Source organism: Dipodomys spectabilis, unplaced genomic scaffold, assembly GCF_019054845.1.
Source record: "Dipodomys spectabilis isolate Male_0828 unplaced genomic scaffold, ASM1905484v1 ptg000234l, whole genome shotgun sequence".
NCBI lineage: Eukaryota > Metazoa > Chordata > Mammalia > Rodentia > Heteromyidae > Dipodomys > Dipodomys spectabilis.
Window position 1 is genome coordinate 6,791,895 of NW_024870911.1, and position 18,738 is coordinate 6,810,632.

Genomic DNA, 18,738 nt, shown 5'->3' on the forward strand with positions numbered 1-18,738 from the left:
CAGAGATGCTCAAAGTCAGGGGCAGGGTCTAGTTTCTTGTGTTATTGTTTAATGCCTGTCCTGTCCCCTGCCTGACAGGTAGCAGGTGCTCAACAAATACGGAAGGAATAAAGTAGATGTTTACCTAGAAGAGTTTCCCAAGGGGCATGCCAACAGAATTGAATGCCAGCCTGGATCAGTAATTATTAAGCCTAGGCAATTTTTCCAATATTATACACTTTGAAAAGAGGAAAAATCCTCTATGGAGCCATCCAATCAGTTTTTCACTTACAGGTTCAGGTCTGAGCCCTGTGAGGGAGCACTAGCTTTCTCGCTGCAGCCAAGCTTTGCATATTGTAGGCTTTCAGAAGCATGGATGGAGGCTAATTGGCAGGTATCTCTCTTCTAGAAGCTCAGCAGCCTTGTGGTTAAGTGGCTTCTGGCCTCATTATAAGCAGTAACTCTGAAAACTCATTGATTCTGACATCTGGATCCTCATCCGAAAATATCAGGGGGAAAGTTTTTCAGTTGCTGTTTCCAAAGGTTGTAGCCAACTGAAGCCTAGCCAGGAAAACTGCAAACTGTGCTTGGTCAGGGTATGGAAGAGGCTGTGATGTGATAGATGCAAGCACCACAGCACCTCTCAGCCCAAACTACTCAGAATTAGTGGCTAAGAGGAATTCTATCAGCCTTAACACCCAGACTTCACTTAGCAGATGATGCCACATGGGGTGAGAAAGACAGTTGCTATTTCGTCTGGGAGATGAATCTATATGGTGTCCATCCATCCAATTCTGTTTTCCACAAAATTCATGGCTCTTTTAAAGGCATATGATGAATACAAATAAGCTTTCTCTTTATGCTTTCCAGACATGCAAGTATTTTGAGTTTCACAAATCAAAAGGTGGTTTTATATTCAACAGGATTGCTTCTTGGACCCCAGATGCAGTGCACGCGCCCCAATATAACATCTCCATAACACATAACAGAAAGATTCAGAGAATATGGCTCTTCTTTTAAAGCAATCCCATCTTTTCCCCAACAACCCTTTGCTGAACCTACTATACAACTAGCTATTTAGAAATGGCTAAAGTTTATCAAGAACACACACACACACACACACACACACATCATTTTTATACAAGTTCCTGGATCAGCATTTCACCTATATAGGTTCTCAATCTGCATTACCCAGAAGACCTGTTTTAAGCAAATGCTATATGTACAGAAGTGCTCAAGAACTTTTTTTCATTATTGTGAGAATATCATACAGGAGTTACAATTACATGGGCAAGATAACAAGCACATTTCTTATCAAGCATTGTTGCCTCCTCTTTGTTTCCCCTTCCCAACCCTTCCCATACTCTCGCTCCCCTCACCCGATTCTCCCGCAACCCCCCACCAAAGTTGTAAAGTTCGTTTTTTGACATAATGACTTGTACATCTCATTGTAGTATTCAAATGTATTTTTTTGTCTTTTTTCCTTTCATGCAATTGTTTCTAACATATTTATAAGATGATTTCTATGTTGCTGTGTATGTCCCTCCCCCACGGTATAACATACCCTGCTTTCACTGTATTTGATGTTGGTATAATTTGTGGAGGGGAAGGGCAAAAACAAATCGTTTAACTAGGAATACAGGTGGACCCATTGCTCAAGAACTTTTCTAAGCAGTTCTGGGCTCCTTGAACAAGAAGGAAAAGGGATGACCATCTTTTCCTTCATTCATCCTTGGGCATGTCCCCAGACATCTGCATCAAATCACACATTCTCCCCAAATGTGGTGATTTGAAAGGTCATCTCTCCAACGTTAGTATGAAAAATGAGATGTGTACTAACTTCCATGTGAGCTCTGGGTAGTCACCTTTGCCTTTATTTTTTCCCCTGCATTACTAAAGGCAACACCTTTCTAGACATTAAAGCTAAAGGCCTTATACTTCCTCACTGAGTTCTTTCCAGACAAGACCAGGAATCCTGGAAGATGGCTATATATCTGAAAACTGAAAGGCATGTTTTAGCAGGGAGAGTCATCCTTGCTTGCTTCATTGCACAGAGCCGTCTTCTATTTTAAGTTTTTATTAATGGAGTCATGTTTCTTTTCTAGTCACTAACCATCACCACTGCCATCATCATCTGTCACACACAGAGTTGACACCCACCATCCATATTGCATAAATGGGGCTGAAAAGATATACTTGTGAATCAGGGTGCCTATCGCATGAGGATCTATAGACATCTGAAACTCTAGACAGCATTTCAGCTCCATTGAGATCCTGCATCTCTAATAATAATTAGTGTCAGTTACTGAAGCCTACACTCCACCAGACATGGAATTAGGGGCTTCACATCATATTCACAACAGCACTGAGAGGCAGACACTATGAGGACATTATAATATATGAGCTTGAGCAACTGGCTTTGAGTTGAGAGATCAAGGTTCAATGGCAGGCTTGGGTATTAACTCAACCTTTGGAAAGTTATTGAATCACTCTGACTTTTGAGTTCTTTGTAAAACATAATTACAATAACTACCACTTACTGGGTTCTTACTATGTACCACTGCTAAATCCCGCCATAGGGCATGTGAGACTTCTGCTGAAGAGGGACAATTAAGCTAGTTTGGAAGCATGTGTATCTGACCCAATACATCTGTGCAGGCAATTTATTTTAAGTAATTTGCACCATGCCACACTCTTCTTTCTCTGTTCCCAAAGCAACTACAAATTGTTAAGACTCTAGAACTGAGGTTCCTAGCAGTTCTATTTGTGCACCAGAAAGAGTGGCGGAATTTGTTTTCCTTAGATGTGGCCATCCTTCCATGGCTTTGACCTTCACCTTCTTTGGGACTCCTGGATCCACTGAATAGCACAGCACAGGACTGTTGGGAACCAGCAAGATGTACTCACTATGAACCAGTCCTAAAAGAAAGCCAAGTCCTCTGAGTTTTATTGAGGTAAACAGTGCTGCAATGAACACAGCTCAAGAGAGCCCTGACTATAATAAATGAGACTAGGCTGGAAATACAATATACCATTTTCATAGTAAAAAGTGAGATAAAAATGCACAAACTAAATTTTACATAGCATTACCTTAAAGGACAGCAATATATACTTACATTGGATTGTGTAATAAAATTAATTCTAGAACGTGGTAGTTCACAAGATACTAAAGAATAGCATGACCTGACATATTTCTAATGGCTTATGTCAAGCTATGTTGCCAATCTTCCTCTCTGGCGCGGGCTACCAAGAACGGGTATAAATGATCCTAGAAGGATAAGCCCTCCATTGGCCTACACCAAAGGAAGGCCAATGACTGATTATTGAAAATTAAGGATCATAAACACCATCTAATGGCACAATAATAACTCAGCTCTCACCCACTGTCCACTGTATATAGGCTGACTGCCAGGAGGTTGATCTTGTTAAAAGAAACTAAGAATGAGAAATGTATCTGTCATATCCTTTGATACGTAAATGTAGGCAATTTATTTTAAGTAAGATACAGGCATATATATATATATATACATATATATATATATACATTGAATATATTCAGACATATATATTCAGTGAATATATAATATATATTAGATGGATAGATAGATAGATAGATAAAAAACAGCTTCTTCTGATTTGCTAGAATACTTTTTCAAAGAAGCAGATTCCAATGTCCCTCTTCTCACTCATTCTTTCCTTGACTTTGTCACTGAAAAATCATTGCATTTGTTTACCCTTACTCATTACCTTGCTGATGTAATTGTAACCCCTCTGTATGGTATTTTCACAATTTAAAAAAAAGTAAATAGAGAGGCTGGGAAGGTGGCTCAGAGGTAGAGCGCTTGCCTTGCATGCCTGAGGCCCTGGGTTCGATTCCTCAGCACCACATAAGCAAAAAGAAAAAAGCCGGAAGTGGCACTGTGGCTCAAGTGGTAGAGTGCTAGCCTTGAGCTGAAGAGCTGAGGGACAGCGCCCAGGCCCAGAGTTCAGGCCCCACAACCGGACCCAAAAAAAAAAGAAAAAGTAAATAGAAAAAAAGGTAGGAATTTTAAATTCAAAAAATGTGCTGTACTCATAAACTGACATGTTGAATTTAAACCCCTTTGTACAACTAAAGATAATAAAAAAGTAAAATTCCAAAAAAAGAAAAATTACTGCATTTTAATTAAATTTTTTTTAAAAAAAGAAAGGAAAATTAATCCACAAAAAGAAAAGAAGAAAGCCTTTTCATGAGCACTAAATGTTTAATGTGTCTAAAGGAAGTGATTTTGAGCGACTCCTCTTGTTTTATTACAGGTAACTTAAGCCTTGTTGTTGGACATCACCATAAGACTCCTGTGTGCAAACATGGAGACAAATCCCAAATGCATCAAAACTAGAGCAAACAAGCTTTTTTGGAATGCTTCCAGTAGCTTCTTGGCATACTTTTATGTGAATGCAGTCCCTCACAGTCAAAATGCAAACACCTGGCTCAAGTTATCAAAAGCTTGAGTCCAAGAGGAGGAGCTGCCAAGATCCACAACCTCAAATTTATTGCTTTGTTTAGTTATTAAAGGAGGGCTACATGTATCAATGAGCAGCATCACTCCTAATCTGCTTGAGAAGTTTAGTCAGGAATTCATATTTCATGGGCTTTCCCTGGCACAAATAATATTTTCTCATTTATTTTCCCAAGCTGTTTCCTGCAACTTGCCTTTTTCTCAGTTCACTCAGCAGAGGTGTGCTATTAAGTCAAGGAAGGCCTCCTCCATCTCCAGGGAGCAGCTTGACATCTTTTAGGAGAGGCCTTCCTTCTATTATTTATACATAAAACACTTTACATTGCAAAGTAGCATGCTATCTCCAGCTAAAACCCTTTTATAAAATAAACTGCATCGTCTGCATTTCCAAAAGGCAAGTGTAAGATGCTGAAAGTTAGAGAATTACCCAAGGTCACATAGAAAAGCAGAAACTCTCTCCAGGGGCCTTTCCTGTATACCAGTACTTACTGATACAGCCACCAAGATGTATAAGAGTAGAATCGTGTAGAATACACTAGCTGGCAGTTTTTGAACACTTAGCACTGTGCTAAGCAGCTTCCCAAAGCTTTCTCTCATTGACTTTTCACAATAGCTCTACAAAATTAGATAGTATTATCAGCCTCATTTTACAGATGATGAAAGTAGGGGCAAGAGGAGTTTAAGTAACTTGTCCAAAGTTACTGGCAGCAAAGATTCCTTCCTTGGCCAAACTCTAGTCAGCTTCCTCTGGGCCTTGCCTTTGGAGCCTCCATTCATCTCTGCATTGACCAATTTTAGTGAAAATCTGCTGGGTTTCTTTAACCAGAACTTATCACCTTTGAGACGGAGTATCTGATCCAGCTCCCCATCTCTCACCGCCCTCTAGTGATTTCTCACATCTTGACCTACCTTTGGGATGAGTCCTATTAGACCACTTTAATCAGCATCCCTGATGTTTCCCTTAGAAAATCTCCATGCACAAAGTTTATAGCTAGCAAGATCAATAGAAAGCCCACGGTTTGGGAGAAGATCTTCACTAGCCATACAACAGACAAGGGTCTCATATCTAAAATATACCTGGAACTCAAAAAATTATTTCCCCCAACAACAAATCCTCAAAGAAACACCTGACCAATAAATAAGTGGGCTAAAGACTTAAAGAGAAACTTCTCTGAAGAGGAAAGAAGGATGGCCAATAGACACATGAAGAAATGCTCAACCTCCCTAGCCATAAAAGAAGTGTAAATCAAAACAACATTGAGATACCACCTCACCCCAGTTAGAATGGCTATAATCAAGAACTCTAATAACAACAGATGCTGGAGGGGATGTGGACAGAAGGGAACCTTACTGCATTGTTGATGGGAGTGTAAACTTGTTCAACCACTTTGGAAAGCATTATGGAGGTTCCTCAAAAGACTCTACATAGAGCTCCCCTATGACCCAGTAACCCCACTTTTGGGCATTTACCCAAATGATCACAAACAAGATCATACTAAAGCTACCAGCACAACTATGTTTATTGCAACATTAGTCACCATAGCTAAGATATGGAACCAACCCAGATGCCCCTCAGTAGATGAATGGATCAAGAAAATGTGGTATATATACACAATGGAATTCTATGCCTCCATCAGAAAGAATGAGATTTCCCCATTTGTTAGGAAATGGAAAGGCTTGGAAAAAATTATATGAAGTGAAGTAAGCCAGGCCCAAAGAAACATAGGTCCCATGGTTTCCCTTATTTGCAATTACTAGTATATGTCTGAGACAAGCAGAAAGGGTCAGATAAATTGATGTTAGGCAAAATGAACCCCAAGATAAATGTTTTTTTCAAATGTTTTTTTTCTTTCTTGAGATTGTTTCTAACATATTTATAAGATGATATTTTGTTGCTTTTTATGTCCCTCCCCCACAGTATAACCCCTGTTTTCACTGTATTTGATGTTGGTATACTTTATGGAGGGGAAGGGAAAAAACAAATTGTTTTAATAGGGATACAGGTGGACCCATTGCAACAATGAGATGTACAAGACGTTATGTCAAAAGACAAACTTTACAACTTTGGGGGAGGGGAATGGGAAAGGATGGGAAGGGGAAACAAAGGAGGAGGCAACAATGTTTGATAAGAAATGTACTCGTTTATCTTGCCCATGTAATTGTAACTTCTCTGTACGGTATTTTCATAATTAAAAAAAATGTATTAAAAAAAGAAATTCTCCATGCACTGACCATCCTGCTCATCCACCGAGCCTGCTCCCTGGCTTCAACATGCCTGCTTTTCATTGTTATGTTAGGAGTTGAGACCCATCTCTTGCCTTTATTTCAAGACCACCTTGTGATGTTCCTGCCTACTAGAGCCATGATACTGCTGAATCAAATCTGCCTCACCATTGTTTAAGAAGCATCATAAATAATTTTTGCTTTGATAAGGAAATAAGTGACAGAAACCCAGAATGACCCACAGCACTGCTGAATTCATCTCCTCACTTGCAGGTCCCAAAGGAACATAGGCTCAGGACAGTTCACTCTACTTTATAGATGCCTCATGGTTAATATGTATTCTAGGAGGCTGGGAAGGGATGTGAAGGGTAAACCAAAGGAGGAGGCTGCAATGCTTGGTAAGAAATGTACGCATTATCCTGCCCATGTAATTGTAACCCCTCTGTATGTTCACAAATAAAATAAAATTAAATTTAAAAAAAATATGTATTCTAGCTCCCCTCTTCTTCCTTCATACTTGCAGAAGGCATCTCTAAGCAAGGGCAATGAGGAAACTTGAGAATCCTTTGCTCCTAGCAGATGCCTAGGACCTCATCCCAAAAGAGAACAATAGGAGTTGTAAATGTTGATGAGAATGGATGTAAGTAACACTTGCTAATAGAGACAAGGCAAATGCAAGATATAAGGACTGAGGCAATTGTGTGTGAGTGTGTGTGTGTGTGTGTGTGTGTGTGTGTGTGTGTGTGTGTGTAAACCAAATACTTATTTAAAATAATCTTTCTTAAATTTTTTTCTGCCGTAGGTTTTTGTTGTTGTTGTTCTGCATGTGCTACTAGGAATTGAACCCGGGATCTCATACGTGCTAGACAAGCCCTGGACTACTTGAGTCACACGAAAGCAAACCAAAGCTGATTAGCCATAGACGGTGTTTCCTAAAGCCCTTTGTAACTTAGCTGAGTGAAAAGTCATAAACACCTTATTTCTACAGTACTTCCAATTTGCTCTTTCTTCTGTGGATATAAAAGACAGTCTTTCCTGACAGGGCAAGTGTTTGAGAAATAGATGAATACCTCGTTCCTTGTTCCAATGTCAGGACTCCCTTTTCCTAAGCAACTATTTGATGTTTAATGACTGTTCAGAAAAACTCAGAGGCTATATGCCAAAATGCTAACAGTGGTCATGGCTGCTGTGATTTAACAAATAGCCTTTCTTTTCTTTTCCCCTTTTATCCATTTTTTTGAATTTTCTCTATAATGAATACGTGTCACTTTTGCAATAAGAAAGAAAAACAACGGTTTTAGTGAAGACTTTCCAATAGTAGCATCCCGAAGTCACTCAGGTACGGCCTCCTCTGTATTGCTGAGGGAATGATTTTTTTATGGACATTATAGAGGACAGAGTTTCAGACCCTGGAAAGAATGATGAGCCCCCCTCCCTGGGTGATTTATTCCCCCCAATCCTCACAGCACCTCTTCCTTACACCTAGTCCGGATTTATGTGCTCAAATGACAGCATTTCCATTTTCTGAAGACCTGTTCCCAGCATGAAATCACCCCCCCCAAAAAAATCTCAGAGATGCCCATCTTTACAGTGACAAGCATATAAAATTCTAAGCAAATTGCAATATTTTTAAGAAGCAAGCAAAACAAAAAGATTTTTAACCATGTGTTCCATCTCATATTGTGTTTCTTATTGCACTACCATTCTTTGTGGCGGCTCATAATGTACAGTAATACACTTTACATCTACTAAATGTATTCTGGATTTTTATATCACAGTTCAGAAGAATGGCTTTGGAAATCCTTTTGACTCCTTTATTTGAAAACTGCATTTGTGGAATGGGGTAATTAAATTCCTATAGTTTGATATCACATTACCTCTGCTATTGTAGCTCAGGAGAAAAAAAAAAAAAACTCCCAACCATCTTCTTTATGCTTTTACTAGAAATGGAATTACACTACAGATATTTCTGTTAATACAAGTTAAGATTCTGAGAGCCTATCCCATTGTGGTTAAACCACAAAACGCTTTCTTTGGTACATCTTTATGGAAATTAAAATGACTGCAGAAGTCTTCTGTGCTTGACAAATGCATTCAAGTTTGCTTTGAAAAGAAAAAGTAAGAAGGCTTCATTGTCAAGACTTTTAAATCACAGAAGAACTGGATAATTTGGGTGCTTGAAATGACGGGAGAATTCTTTAACCAGCAACAAAGCTCCTTTGGCAGTTAGGATTTTTAGGCAACAATGAGATAAAGTGCCAGCACACCCAAATGTGATGCAGATCGCCTCATGAAAGATATGGCAAATTTGGGTGGTTGAAGAAGACAGCCATCTTAAAGATCTTTCCCATACGTGAAAGCCTAAATTGTTTCTTTGTGTCTACCTCAAGTACAAGTAAGTTTAGGACGCACTCAAGCCCAATAATTGCCCTAGTCATTTTATATACTGCTGATGGAGCTCAGAAAACAGTCATTTATAGTTATATTTTATATCATAATTGACCCCATATCTGTGCACATGGGTAAATAAATGCGTATCCTTTTTCTCCTGTTAATGTGTCACCACTTTATTTCAGCAGACTTAGATATTGAACCTTCAGAAGTAAAGCTCAACTTCCCTAATCTTCCATCAGCCATCCCAAAAAACATCCCCAGCAACAAGGTCTGAGAGACCCTAGCTAGACTAATTCTATTGTGTGGATAGAATGAAGTGGGTACAGAGAAGGGTAGGCTAAGCACTCACTCATCACTCGAAGAATGAAGAATTTTACCAAAGTAGCTGTTTTGATAAGTTTCCAGGTACCCAAAATAGATTTGTTTTGTTTTCTTTTTACTCTCTTCTGTAGTCATATACTGGCTTTCTAAAGCCCCTAAGATAGTTACTAATGACAAAGAAAGATTTGAGTATCGAAATGTACAACTATTCTAGATTGCAAATAAATTTCTTTCTAAACAGAGTGGGCAATGTAGAGCTATTTTTAAAATTCCAAACAACCGTGGCACTCTCATTATAATATAAATAGAGGGCAAAAGCTCATAATGACAGCAACAAATATTGTAACATATACAAAGGGATGGAACAAGACAGCCTTGGATACAGTATTAAATGTTCTTAGAAGGGAATTAGTCAGAAGGAAATGTGGCCTCAGAGCTTCTAATAGAAACAGAGGAAAGAAGGAGGGCAGTGGAAACAACAAAAATGTATAAAAGTTAAGCCCTTTGGAGCTAAAGGATTTGAACATTCTTTGCAAGATTCTATATAAACAGTAGATATGCAAGTGAAAGTAATGAGTTAGAATAGATATTATTAACTTTTAATTAAGATACTCTTGTAAATAACACACAAAGTGATCATCTACCCAAACATCTCAATTAGGGATGTATAAAAGTGCATTCCTTCCAGCCCTTGTCTGTCTCCAGTGATCCAGTCTAACTAGTTCAAAGACTCTACATGGAATAAACAAGCCTGGGGCTTATTTCAAGCTTTCTGTAAAGATACTAAAGTGGTCATTTTTAATGTCATCTATTTCAAAAAGAACTACAGCTGGGCTTTTATAGCCACGTAGGTAAAGACAAGACAGGCTAGGAAACAGGCTAATGCCCTTGACAAATAGGAAAATATGAATAAGCAATTCGTAAACTAATATTACCTTCACAATCATACTTCTAAGGTAGATTATAGTTGATTACTAGTATATAGGAGGTTATATTTGGACCTTCAACCACAATTTATGGCCATCAAAAGCACCAGCCTATGAAAATCATTTTACCTGAAACAAAATCCTGTTTTGTTAATTTCCTGACAATTCTTTCCTGCAAAACAAAGGGAGGGAGGAAGAGATGAAATCAGGAAAGGAAAAAAGAAGAAAGGCATGTAAGGAGGGAGGGAGAAGAAAAAAATGGAAGCAGGAAAGCAAGAGAAGAAGAGAAGAAAGGAAGGAGAAAGGAAAGGAAGGAGGGAGGGAGGATAACATTTTAGCTGATTATTTGATCTCTGCTCAATGATTCTACCCTTTCAAAACATAACCTAGATTGTATCTCCTAAAATGGTCTTTGGAACATTAATAGCTTGGGGTTGCTCATATACCATCCTTACAAAAAGACCTGCCATATAATCTATTTCCTTAAATCTCAATTTCATATTTTAATATTTCCAAAATGAAATTTCACCTAACAGTGTCAAATTTTACTAAATATTTTCCCCTAAAAAAAGGCTACTATTAAACTACTGGTATGTTTTATACTCCATGGTATCTCAGAATGGAAGAAATGGGTAATTGTCGAAAAGTAACTGTATTATCAATTTTGGAGATTCACTCCAAAATTCACTTACTAAAGGTTCTGAAAAGTCATACAATTTAAAAGAAAGGTGGTAATTTAACCCAGTGTTTCCCAAATATATTTATGCCCATGAATGCCTTCTTTTACAGAACTCCTTATGCCATCTCATAAAGCTAACGTTCTGGAAACACATCTAGGAAAAACTGCTTATTCTTTCATTGCCCTTAGCCAACACTCTCGGCATTATTGAGACCCAGTAACATAATTCCTTCGATCACAAAACTGAAGGTAAACATGTTTTGGGGTCAGCAGAACTGAAAGGAGGCTCTAAAACTCTCTGTAGAGGGAAAATTCCAACTGGGCCAGAGGTTGATTTATTCTGCTAGGGAAACATCTGTGGTGTATTCATACTGATTGCTTTCTCCTACAGATGATGCACAGCTTTGTCTTTTGCAAATGCCTTTATGATATGAGGAATGAATAGACTGAATTGAAGCCATCTGCACCACAGGGTGGGATGCACCCTTGGTGAAAGATGCCTTTCTACTTTTTCTCCTATTTTGCAGAAGGGGAATCCATAGATTCTTAGGACTAGTTCCTAAGTTTTACTTGATCAATAAATTTCTCTTCATACATTCTTATACAAATGAGTAAATTATCTTAGAAGATGGAAGAGACTTATAACAAATACACAAAACAGCACCAATGATCTGGCTCTCACAAATGCAAGGGGCCCTTTTTAAGCCTTCCATGACTAACTCATAAATAAACTTATTTTACACTAGACAGTGTTTATCTGCTGATACCTTGCAATATAGTTTTTAGAATAAAGATACCCAAACCAGACTGGGAAGGTGGCTCAGTGGTAGAGCGCTTGCCTTGCATGCATGAGGCCCTGGGTTCCTCAGCACCACATAAGCAGAAAAAGCCGGAAGTGGCGCTGTGGCTCAAGTGGTAGAGCACTAGCCTTGAGCTGAAGAACTGAGGGACAGCGCCCAGGCCCAGAGTTCAGGCCCCACAAGCAACAAAAAAGAAAAAAAAGAAAAAGAAAAAGATACCCAAACTATGGAAATGAGGTTGCAAGATTATTGAATACTTTTTGAAAAATAAATTAGAGCTTTTTCTAAGAGGCCCACCTCTCTAAAACGTCACTCCTTCTGCTCACCACCTGTTTCTTGTCAGAAAATGTTGACTGAATCTCAGGCCCACTTCCAGATCTTCTGCATTAGAATCTTCATTTTAACAAAATCTCCAGTGTACTTATGTTTTTACATATATTTATAGTATCTGCATATTATAAATATACAAAATATAGGTATTATAAATATATAAATTTTAACTATATATTATTGTTTTTAAAGCACTGATCTTGGGGAATATAATCTACTCACACTTTTGATTTACTATTGATGCTGTAAAGTTAAAAATTAACTTATAAAGCTTGGAAAGTTGCAAAGTATTTTCTTCCACTAGACATACAAATGATTTTAAAAGATAACCTCAATGTTACAATTTTATTGTCTACTGGAATATAAGCCATTTTGTATCTAATCCCAGGGTTCTCTATTTAAGTGACTCTATATTCTCTGTTTCTCAATTTCTCCTTGAGCTGCATTTACTATCCTACATTTCCTTCATTGGTGAATTAAATAAATCTTTGACACATGCACAGGGCACATGTATAAGTGATATTTACAATGGTTTAAATTTACAATTCAAAGCAAATCATCTTTCAACTACAATAAAATACTTACCTCTAGTGAAGACTAAAAAGGCCATCTTTACTTAAAACAAATATTCCATAGCCTAGCAAATACTAATTGAGAACACACAAGGTGATATAAAGGTGAATCTCGCACAGTCTTGTCCCTAAAAGAGGTTAAGGTGAACTCTAACTGCAGACGCAAGAACTGGTGATTGAGGGCTTATACTTCTGTTTCTGCTTATAGCTGGGATTTATTGCCCAAGAATCTGGTATCTTAATTCTTCCATTGAAATGTATTTTTTTATTTTTTTTATTGTAAAGGTGATACACAGACCATTAGAAGGTCTTTCAGGACAATATATATTCCCTAATTCCCCAAAAGGCTTTAATACTCATTATTATCTTACATCAGGCTGTTCACATGTTTGCTACCTACCTGGCCACCAAAAACATGTAGGTTTAGAGCCCTAATATACACACTAATCTATTAAATGCACTTGAGCCAGCACTACCATGGGAAATGCCTGGTCTCAAAATTATGACACACACTAAGCAGCCCTTATTGGAAATATTTTTGCATATCTATCACGCACAGACCTTGGACAGCTATGAGGAGTATGAAAAGAATGTAGCTGCCAAAAACAGGGGCTGATTCCTTATCCACCACAGGGCAAATTATTTATGTGAATAACAATACATTGGAAATATATTTTCCAAGCATCCTCATCAATTTCTTTCCATACAAAAGAGTCTCATTTAAATGGTTCTCAGGGCACAGAAACCGTTGCCCACATAAAACAGCGAAGATAGCTTCCTCAAAACTGAGCATTATTAAAATGTCAAAGTAAATATCATGCAGAATACAACAAGGAGATATAGTAGCTACAGGCAATATAGCCTGGTCCCTCACAAAATCATACCCAGAAGTCCAAAACATCATTGGAAAAAAACAAATATGGCTGGGCCAATAAGTCCTAGTGGAAATGGTTAACAGTACATCATGAGACATGACTCCATTTTTATAAGTGTTTAAATTCACTAATCAAGGCAAAATAGGCACTATGTAAACAGAATCGTTAATAAGTCACACCTAGAAAAATACAGCCCATCTGCATAAATAGAAATTTGCATAGTTTTCTATTTGTTCTCTCTATGAATTGTTCTCATTTGGTGCAATTTGTATCTCATCTTCCTCTAATACATCTTCAGGGGATTTAATACAAACAAGTTTGAAGAAGCCACCTAATAATACCTCTATTTGTCATCTGGACTAGCCAACCATCATTCCCCCAGACAGAAAGGCCTAAACTATTAATCAGTTAGTCTTTGAAAGTGAGTCCTTAAATTTGCCCTCTCATTTTGGGGTACAGCTCAAGGGTAATTAATATGTATCCTTCCAACAGGCTATTTATTCAACGGTTTACTTTGAAAATTGCCCGGTTGGAATTTGGAGTTTTTTTCAAGACCACTTTGTGACATTTTCCTCTCAATCTGTTTTAAACTGAAGGTTTCCACATGGCTCTGGATATCACTCACAGTTTTACTATCATTTCAGGAAAAGCTGCCCTTGCCTGCTCCCACTGTGAGCTAGCTCCTTCCAAACTCCACATCGCACAGAAAATTCCTTCCAGATTTCTCTTCAGCTTGTCAAACACTCTTCAAATAAGTGGCCAGTCTACAAAATTAGAAAGAAGGCTTGTGAGAAGTAGAAAGTCAACCAGGTGCCAGGAGAAGTAGAAAGTCAGAGGAAGTTGTAATGGTGGCTCAAGCAGCATCAAGAAAAAAGAGCATGAGGGATCACACAAACACACATGCACACACATTCTCTGCTGCATTTCCAAGAGACTCAAAATCTTTTATGTTAAAGTCATATACAAGTTTACACTCTCGTGTGTGTGTGTGTGTGTGTGTGTGTGTGTGTGTGTGTGTGTACATAGAACCATTGCTGGACCTTGAACTCAGGATCACCGTGCTACCCCTTAGTTTTTTTGCTAAAGGCTGGTGCTCTACCAGTTGAATCACATCTCCACTTATAGCTTTTTGGTGAGTAATTGGAGATAAGAGTCTCAAAGACTTTTCTGCCCAAACTGGCTTTGAACCACTACCCTCACATCTCAGCTTCCTGAAGAGCTAGGATTACAGGCATAAACCACCAGTACCTGGTTCACTGTGTATTTTTTTTGTTCTAGCCTTGGGGCTTGAACTCAGGACCTGGATGATGTCCTGAGCATTTTTGCTCAAGACTAGCACTCTACCACTTGAGCCACAGCTCACTTTCAGCTTTTTGGTAATTAATTGGAGATAAAAGTCTTGTAGACTTTCCTGCCCAGGCTGGCTTTGGAATGCCATCCTCAGATCTCAGCCTCCTGAGTAGCTAGGATTACAGGTGTGAGCCACCAGACCCAACTTCACTTTATCTTTTTTTAACTATCAAAGGCACCGCACTATTGCAGGCAGGTTGTCTCTGTGGTGCATACACTCCCCCTCCCATCACCAATCATTTCCTATAGAAAGAGAAGACAGTCTCTTCTGGCTCCTGCTCCCACTTCTCTAACACTGATCACAGAACTTACACATGCTGAGCAGACTGGCCTTAAATCCAGTTATCCTACATACATGCTTATGTACATGAAAATCAAATGATACTGACACTGGGTTTTCTGTATTTCAGTGTACTAGATAGTTAGTTCCTTAAAGTAGGTGCTACTTATTTGCTTTTTCCTATCTCTGCTCCATGGTACCTAAAATGTACTAGTCACCTAGTATCAACTAACCTGAATTGGCTTTTTAAAGGAAGTCGGTATACTTCAGGGGGAATAGGCATTGATAAAAGAGGGGAAAGAGGCATAAGTAAAGGTTTAATGAGCTATAACAGATGGAAGCGTTACCAGGTAGAAGTGTTTTTGGATGTTGGCGCAAAGGCAATCTAAGGCCAGATATTGAAATCACACTAAGAAATACATGTGCCTAAAGAAAACTTACCCTACAAGTTTGCTGGCCCTTGTAACACAAATTTCAAAGTACAAGTATTAGGGTTTTTTATCTTAACAACTGCAAAAGTAAAAGGAAAGAATGGCTCTCCAAGGATGTCTATGGTCTAATCCCCAGAAACGACGAAAATGTTACATTGGCAGATGTTAGCTAGGATATAAATCTTAAGCTAGGAAGAAGACCTTGAATGGACCAACTGGGCTCAATCTCATCACATATCTCCTCAGAAGCAAAAGACCTTTTCCAGCCATAGTCGGTGAAAATGTTACAACAGAATAAAGGTCAAAGTGATACAATGCTGTTAGCTTTCAAGATAAAGGAAGGAAGCCATGATCAAAGAATGTATACAGCCTCTATAAGCTAGAAAAAGGAAGGAAACAGTGTCCTTTCAGAACCTCCAGAAGGGACCCTAGCCTTGCCAAACCACAGAAGTGTCATATTATGACCAAAAATGGCCCCTCTCCCCTTCCCCACTTGGCTGACTTTTCCTATATTTTGAGATTCAGCACAAATTTTCTCTCCTCTGAAAAAAATCATTTTATTCATATCTTCTAAAATTTCTGTAATCCTAGCCATTAAGGAGGCTGAGATTTGAGGGTCATGGTTCAAAGTCAGCCCAATCAGGAAAGTCCTAGAGATGCTTATCTCCAATTAAACACAAGAAAACTGAAAGTGCCATTGTAGCTCAAAGTGGTAGAGCTCTAACCTTGAGCAAAAGAGCTCAGGGACAGTACCTAGGCCCTGAGTTCAAGCCTCACAACTGAACAAAGACTAAAAACTAAAAAATAAACTGAGAATAAACCTGCCTTCATGTTATTTCTTTTAAGAAAGAGTAAGACAACCTGGTGTGCTGGTACAAATTTGTGATTCCACCACTTGGAAGTTAATGCCAGGAGTATTGAGAGTTCAAGACCAACCCTGGGCTACATAGTAAAACCTCTGCCTAGAAGAGAAAAGAGAAGGATGAGGAAACAGAGGAGGAGGAAGAGTAGGAAAAGGAGTACTCAGTGAGGCCCAACCATATGCATATCCATAAACTCTATTCTATGGATGGATGGAGACAGAGTAAGAGTATGAGAGAAAGAGAGTTCATAGAATAGCAGAGAGGCCTGAGGAGATAAGGCCCTCCCGCCAATAGTAACATGACTGAGCCATCTCAGAACCAGACTCCCAAACCTTCAGATAAAGATGCAGTCAAATCTTGACTTCCACCTCATAACAGTCTCTGAGCCAGAACCACACAGCTAAGCTACTCTCAAATTCCTAACTATAAAACCTATGGAGGCCAAGCACTGTTAATCCGAGCTACTCAGGAGTCTGAGATCTGAGGATCGAGGTTCAAAGCCAGCCTAGGTAGGAAAGTTCATGACTCTTATCTCCAATTAACCACCAGAAAATCAGAAATGGTGCTGTGGCTCAAGTGGTAGAGCACTCGCAACACACACACTCACACACACACACACACACACACACACACACACACACACACACACCTATGGAGATAGGATTTGAGCCACTAAGCTTTGGAATCTTTCATTTTACAATAACAAATAACCCATACTCATATAAGATGCAAATCCCTACAGGAGAAGTTACAAATTGGAAGTCAGGATCCAGACTTAGGCTACAAATACATTCTCCTCACCTCATAATATTAGGTATTTTTAATAATCCAAAATTTAATAAGTATCAGATTTCATTTAGGGATGTAGATTGCCATGCTTTCTCACAATTTTGGGAGATCTGCCAATGCAAAGCCATGCACCGCTCCAACAACCATCAATGAAGCTGAGGACCAGCTTCCCACTACACCCAAGGCCACCAAAGTCCCATCTCCTTGTACATCCCCAGGCTGATACAAATGGTCATTGTTACTTGCATAGTGTTTGTATCACTATTTCTTTTATAGGTAATATCTCAAAGTATCCATGTCTCTATCAAACATAGAAAGTAGAAGAAATACCAAACTGAATGTAAAAGCTAAGAGGAAGCTTATTTCTTGGTGAGAGTAGAAAATATTCCTGAATGTCTAATATACTTTTGGTGAATGCCTGTGTCAAATACTTATAATCAAAAATTCCCTTCTTCTTTTCCAAGTAGCTTTGTTCATTTAGATTGTTCTAGTGAGCTCGCTAAACTTCTTTCTTCTCCGGTCTGTGAAACAATGCTAAGGTAAATTACATGAGTTTCTAAATATGGCCCTTCAAAATGTTAAAGACAGCATCCAACATAATAATATGTTTGTTATTAGAAGATTCTTACTTATACAGTCTGACTGGGCTTAAATTTCTTACTGTTGACTCAAATTGTGTCTGATTATAACCACATCATCTATTCAATGATAACCCCACGTAACAATGCTTACTGAGTTATAGATATACATATATACATATATATATATATATACATTCACACATATATCTTTTACTACTACTACTATATCTATGGGACCGAGAAAACTTTAGGGCATATGAAACATATGATTTATCACCAGCTTTTATAAATAAAGTTATTTGGACCCAGTCCCATTCATTCATTCATGTACTGTCTATGACTGCCTTTGTACCATAGTGGTTGAGCCGAGTGGTTGTGACAAAGACATCATGACTTATAAACTAAATTTTGTAACTTTTGAATCTAGATAACCCCTTAATAAAATACGAACATTTGGTGGTGACCAGTGAACTTAACATTTACTGGGCTTCTGTAGAACACAACATGGGAAAGGTAAAGCCCTTCTCTCTCCAGAACATTTGTCTATAATTCATAGCTAATGACTTTGAAGCATTCTTTACCTTACACGTAGACCAGAACAGTTTCCTAAGTTGAAAATTGACTCACTGTGGCTAGTTTCTGAACATCTTCATCTGATGCTCCCAGAGAAGCCAAGCCTATTTCTTGTGAAAATTGAGCAAACTTAGGATCCGCAAGTAGTGGAACGTGTCCCAAGAGTTCATGGCATGTGTCTCTGACAAGAGAAAAGATCACAAAACATGTTATATAAGAGCCTTTAAACCACCACTAGTAGAACAAGACTTGCATTTCTAAACATAATTTTGT

The 18,738-nt window shown here is 38.4% G+C and overlaps 1 protein-coding gene across 2 annotated transcripts in view; it reads right to left on the reverse strand.

Annotated features, from left to right (window-relative positions):
* Positions 1-18,738, reverse strand: part of Tph2 (tryptophan hydroxylase 2) — a 95,401-nt gene that overhangs the window by 21,037 nt on the left and 55,626 nt on the right. For both annotated transcript variants that reach the window (XM_042698928.1, XM_042698927.1), the window contains exon 8: positions 18,520-18,646. In XM_042698928.1, coding sequence (XP_042554862.1) covers positions 18,520-18,646 — 127 coding nt within the window. The remainder of the gene's footprint in view (positions 1-18,519; positions 18,647-18,738) is intronic.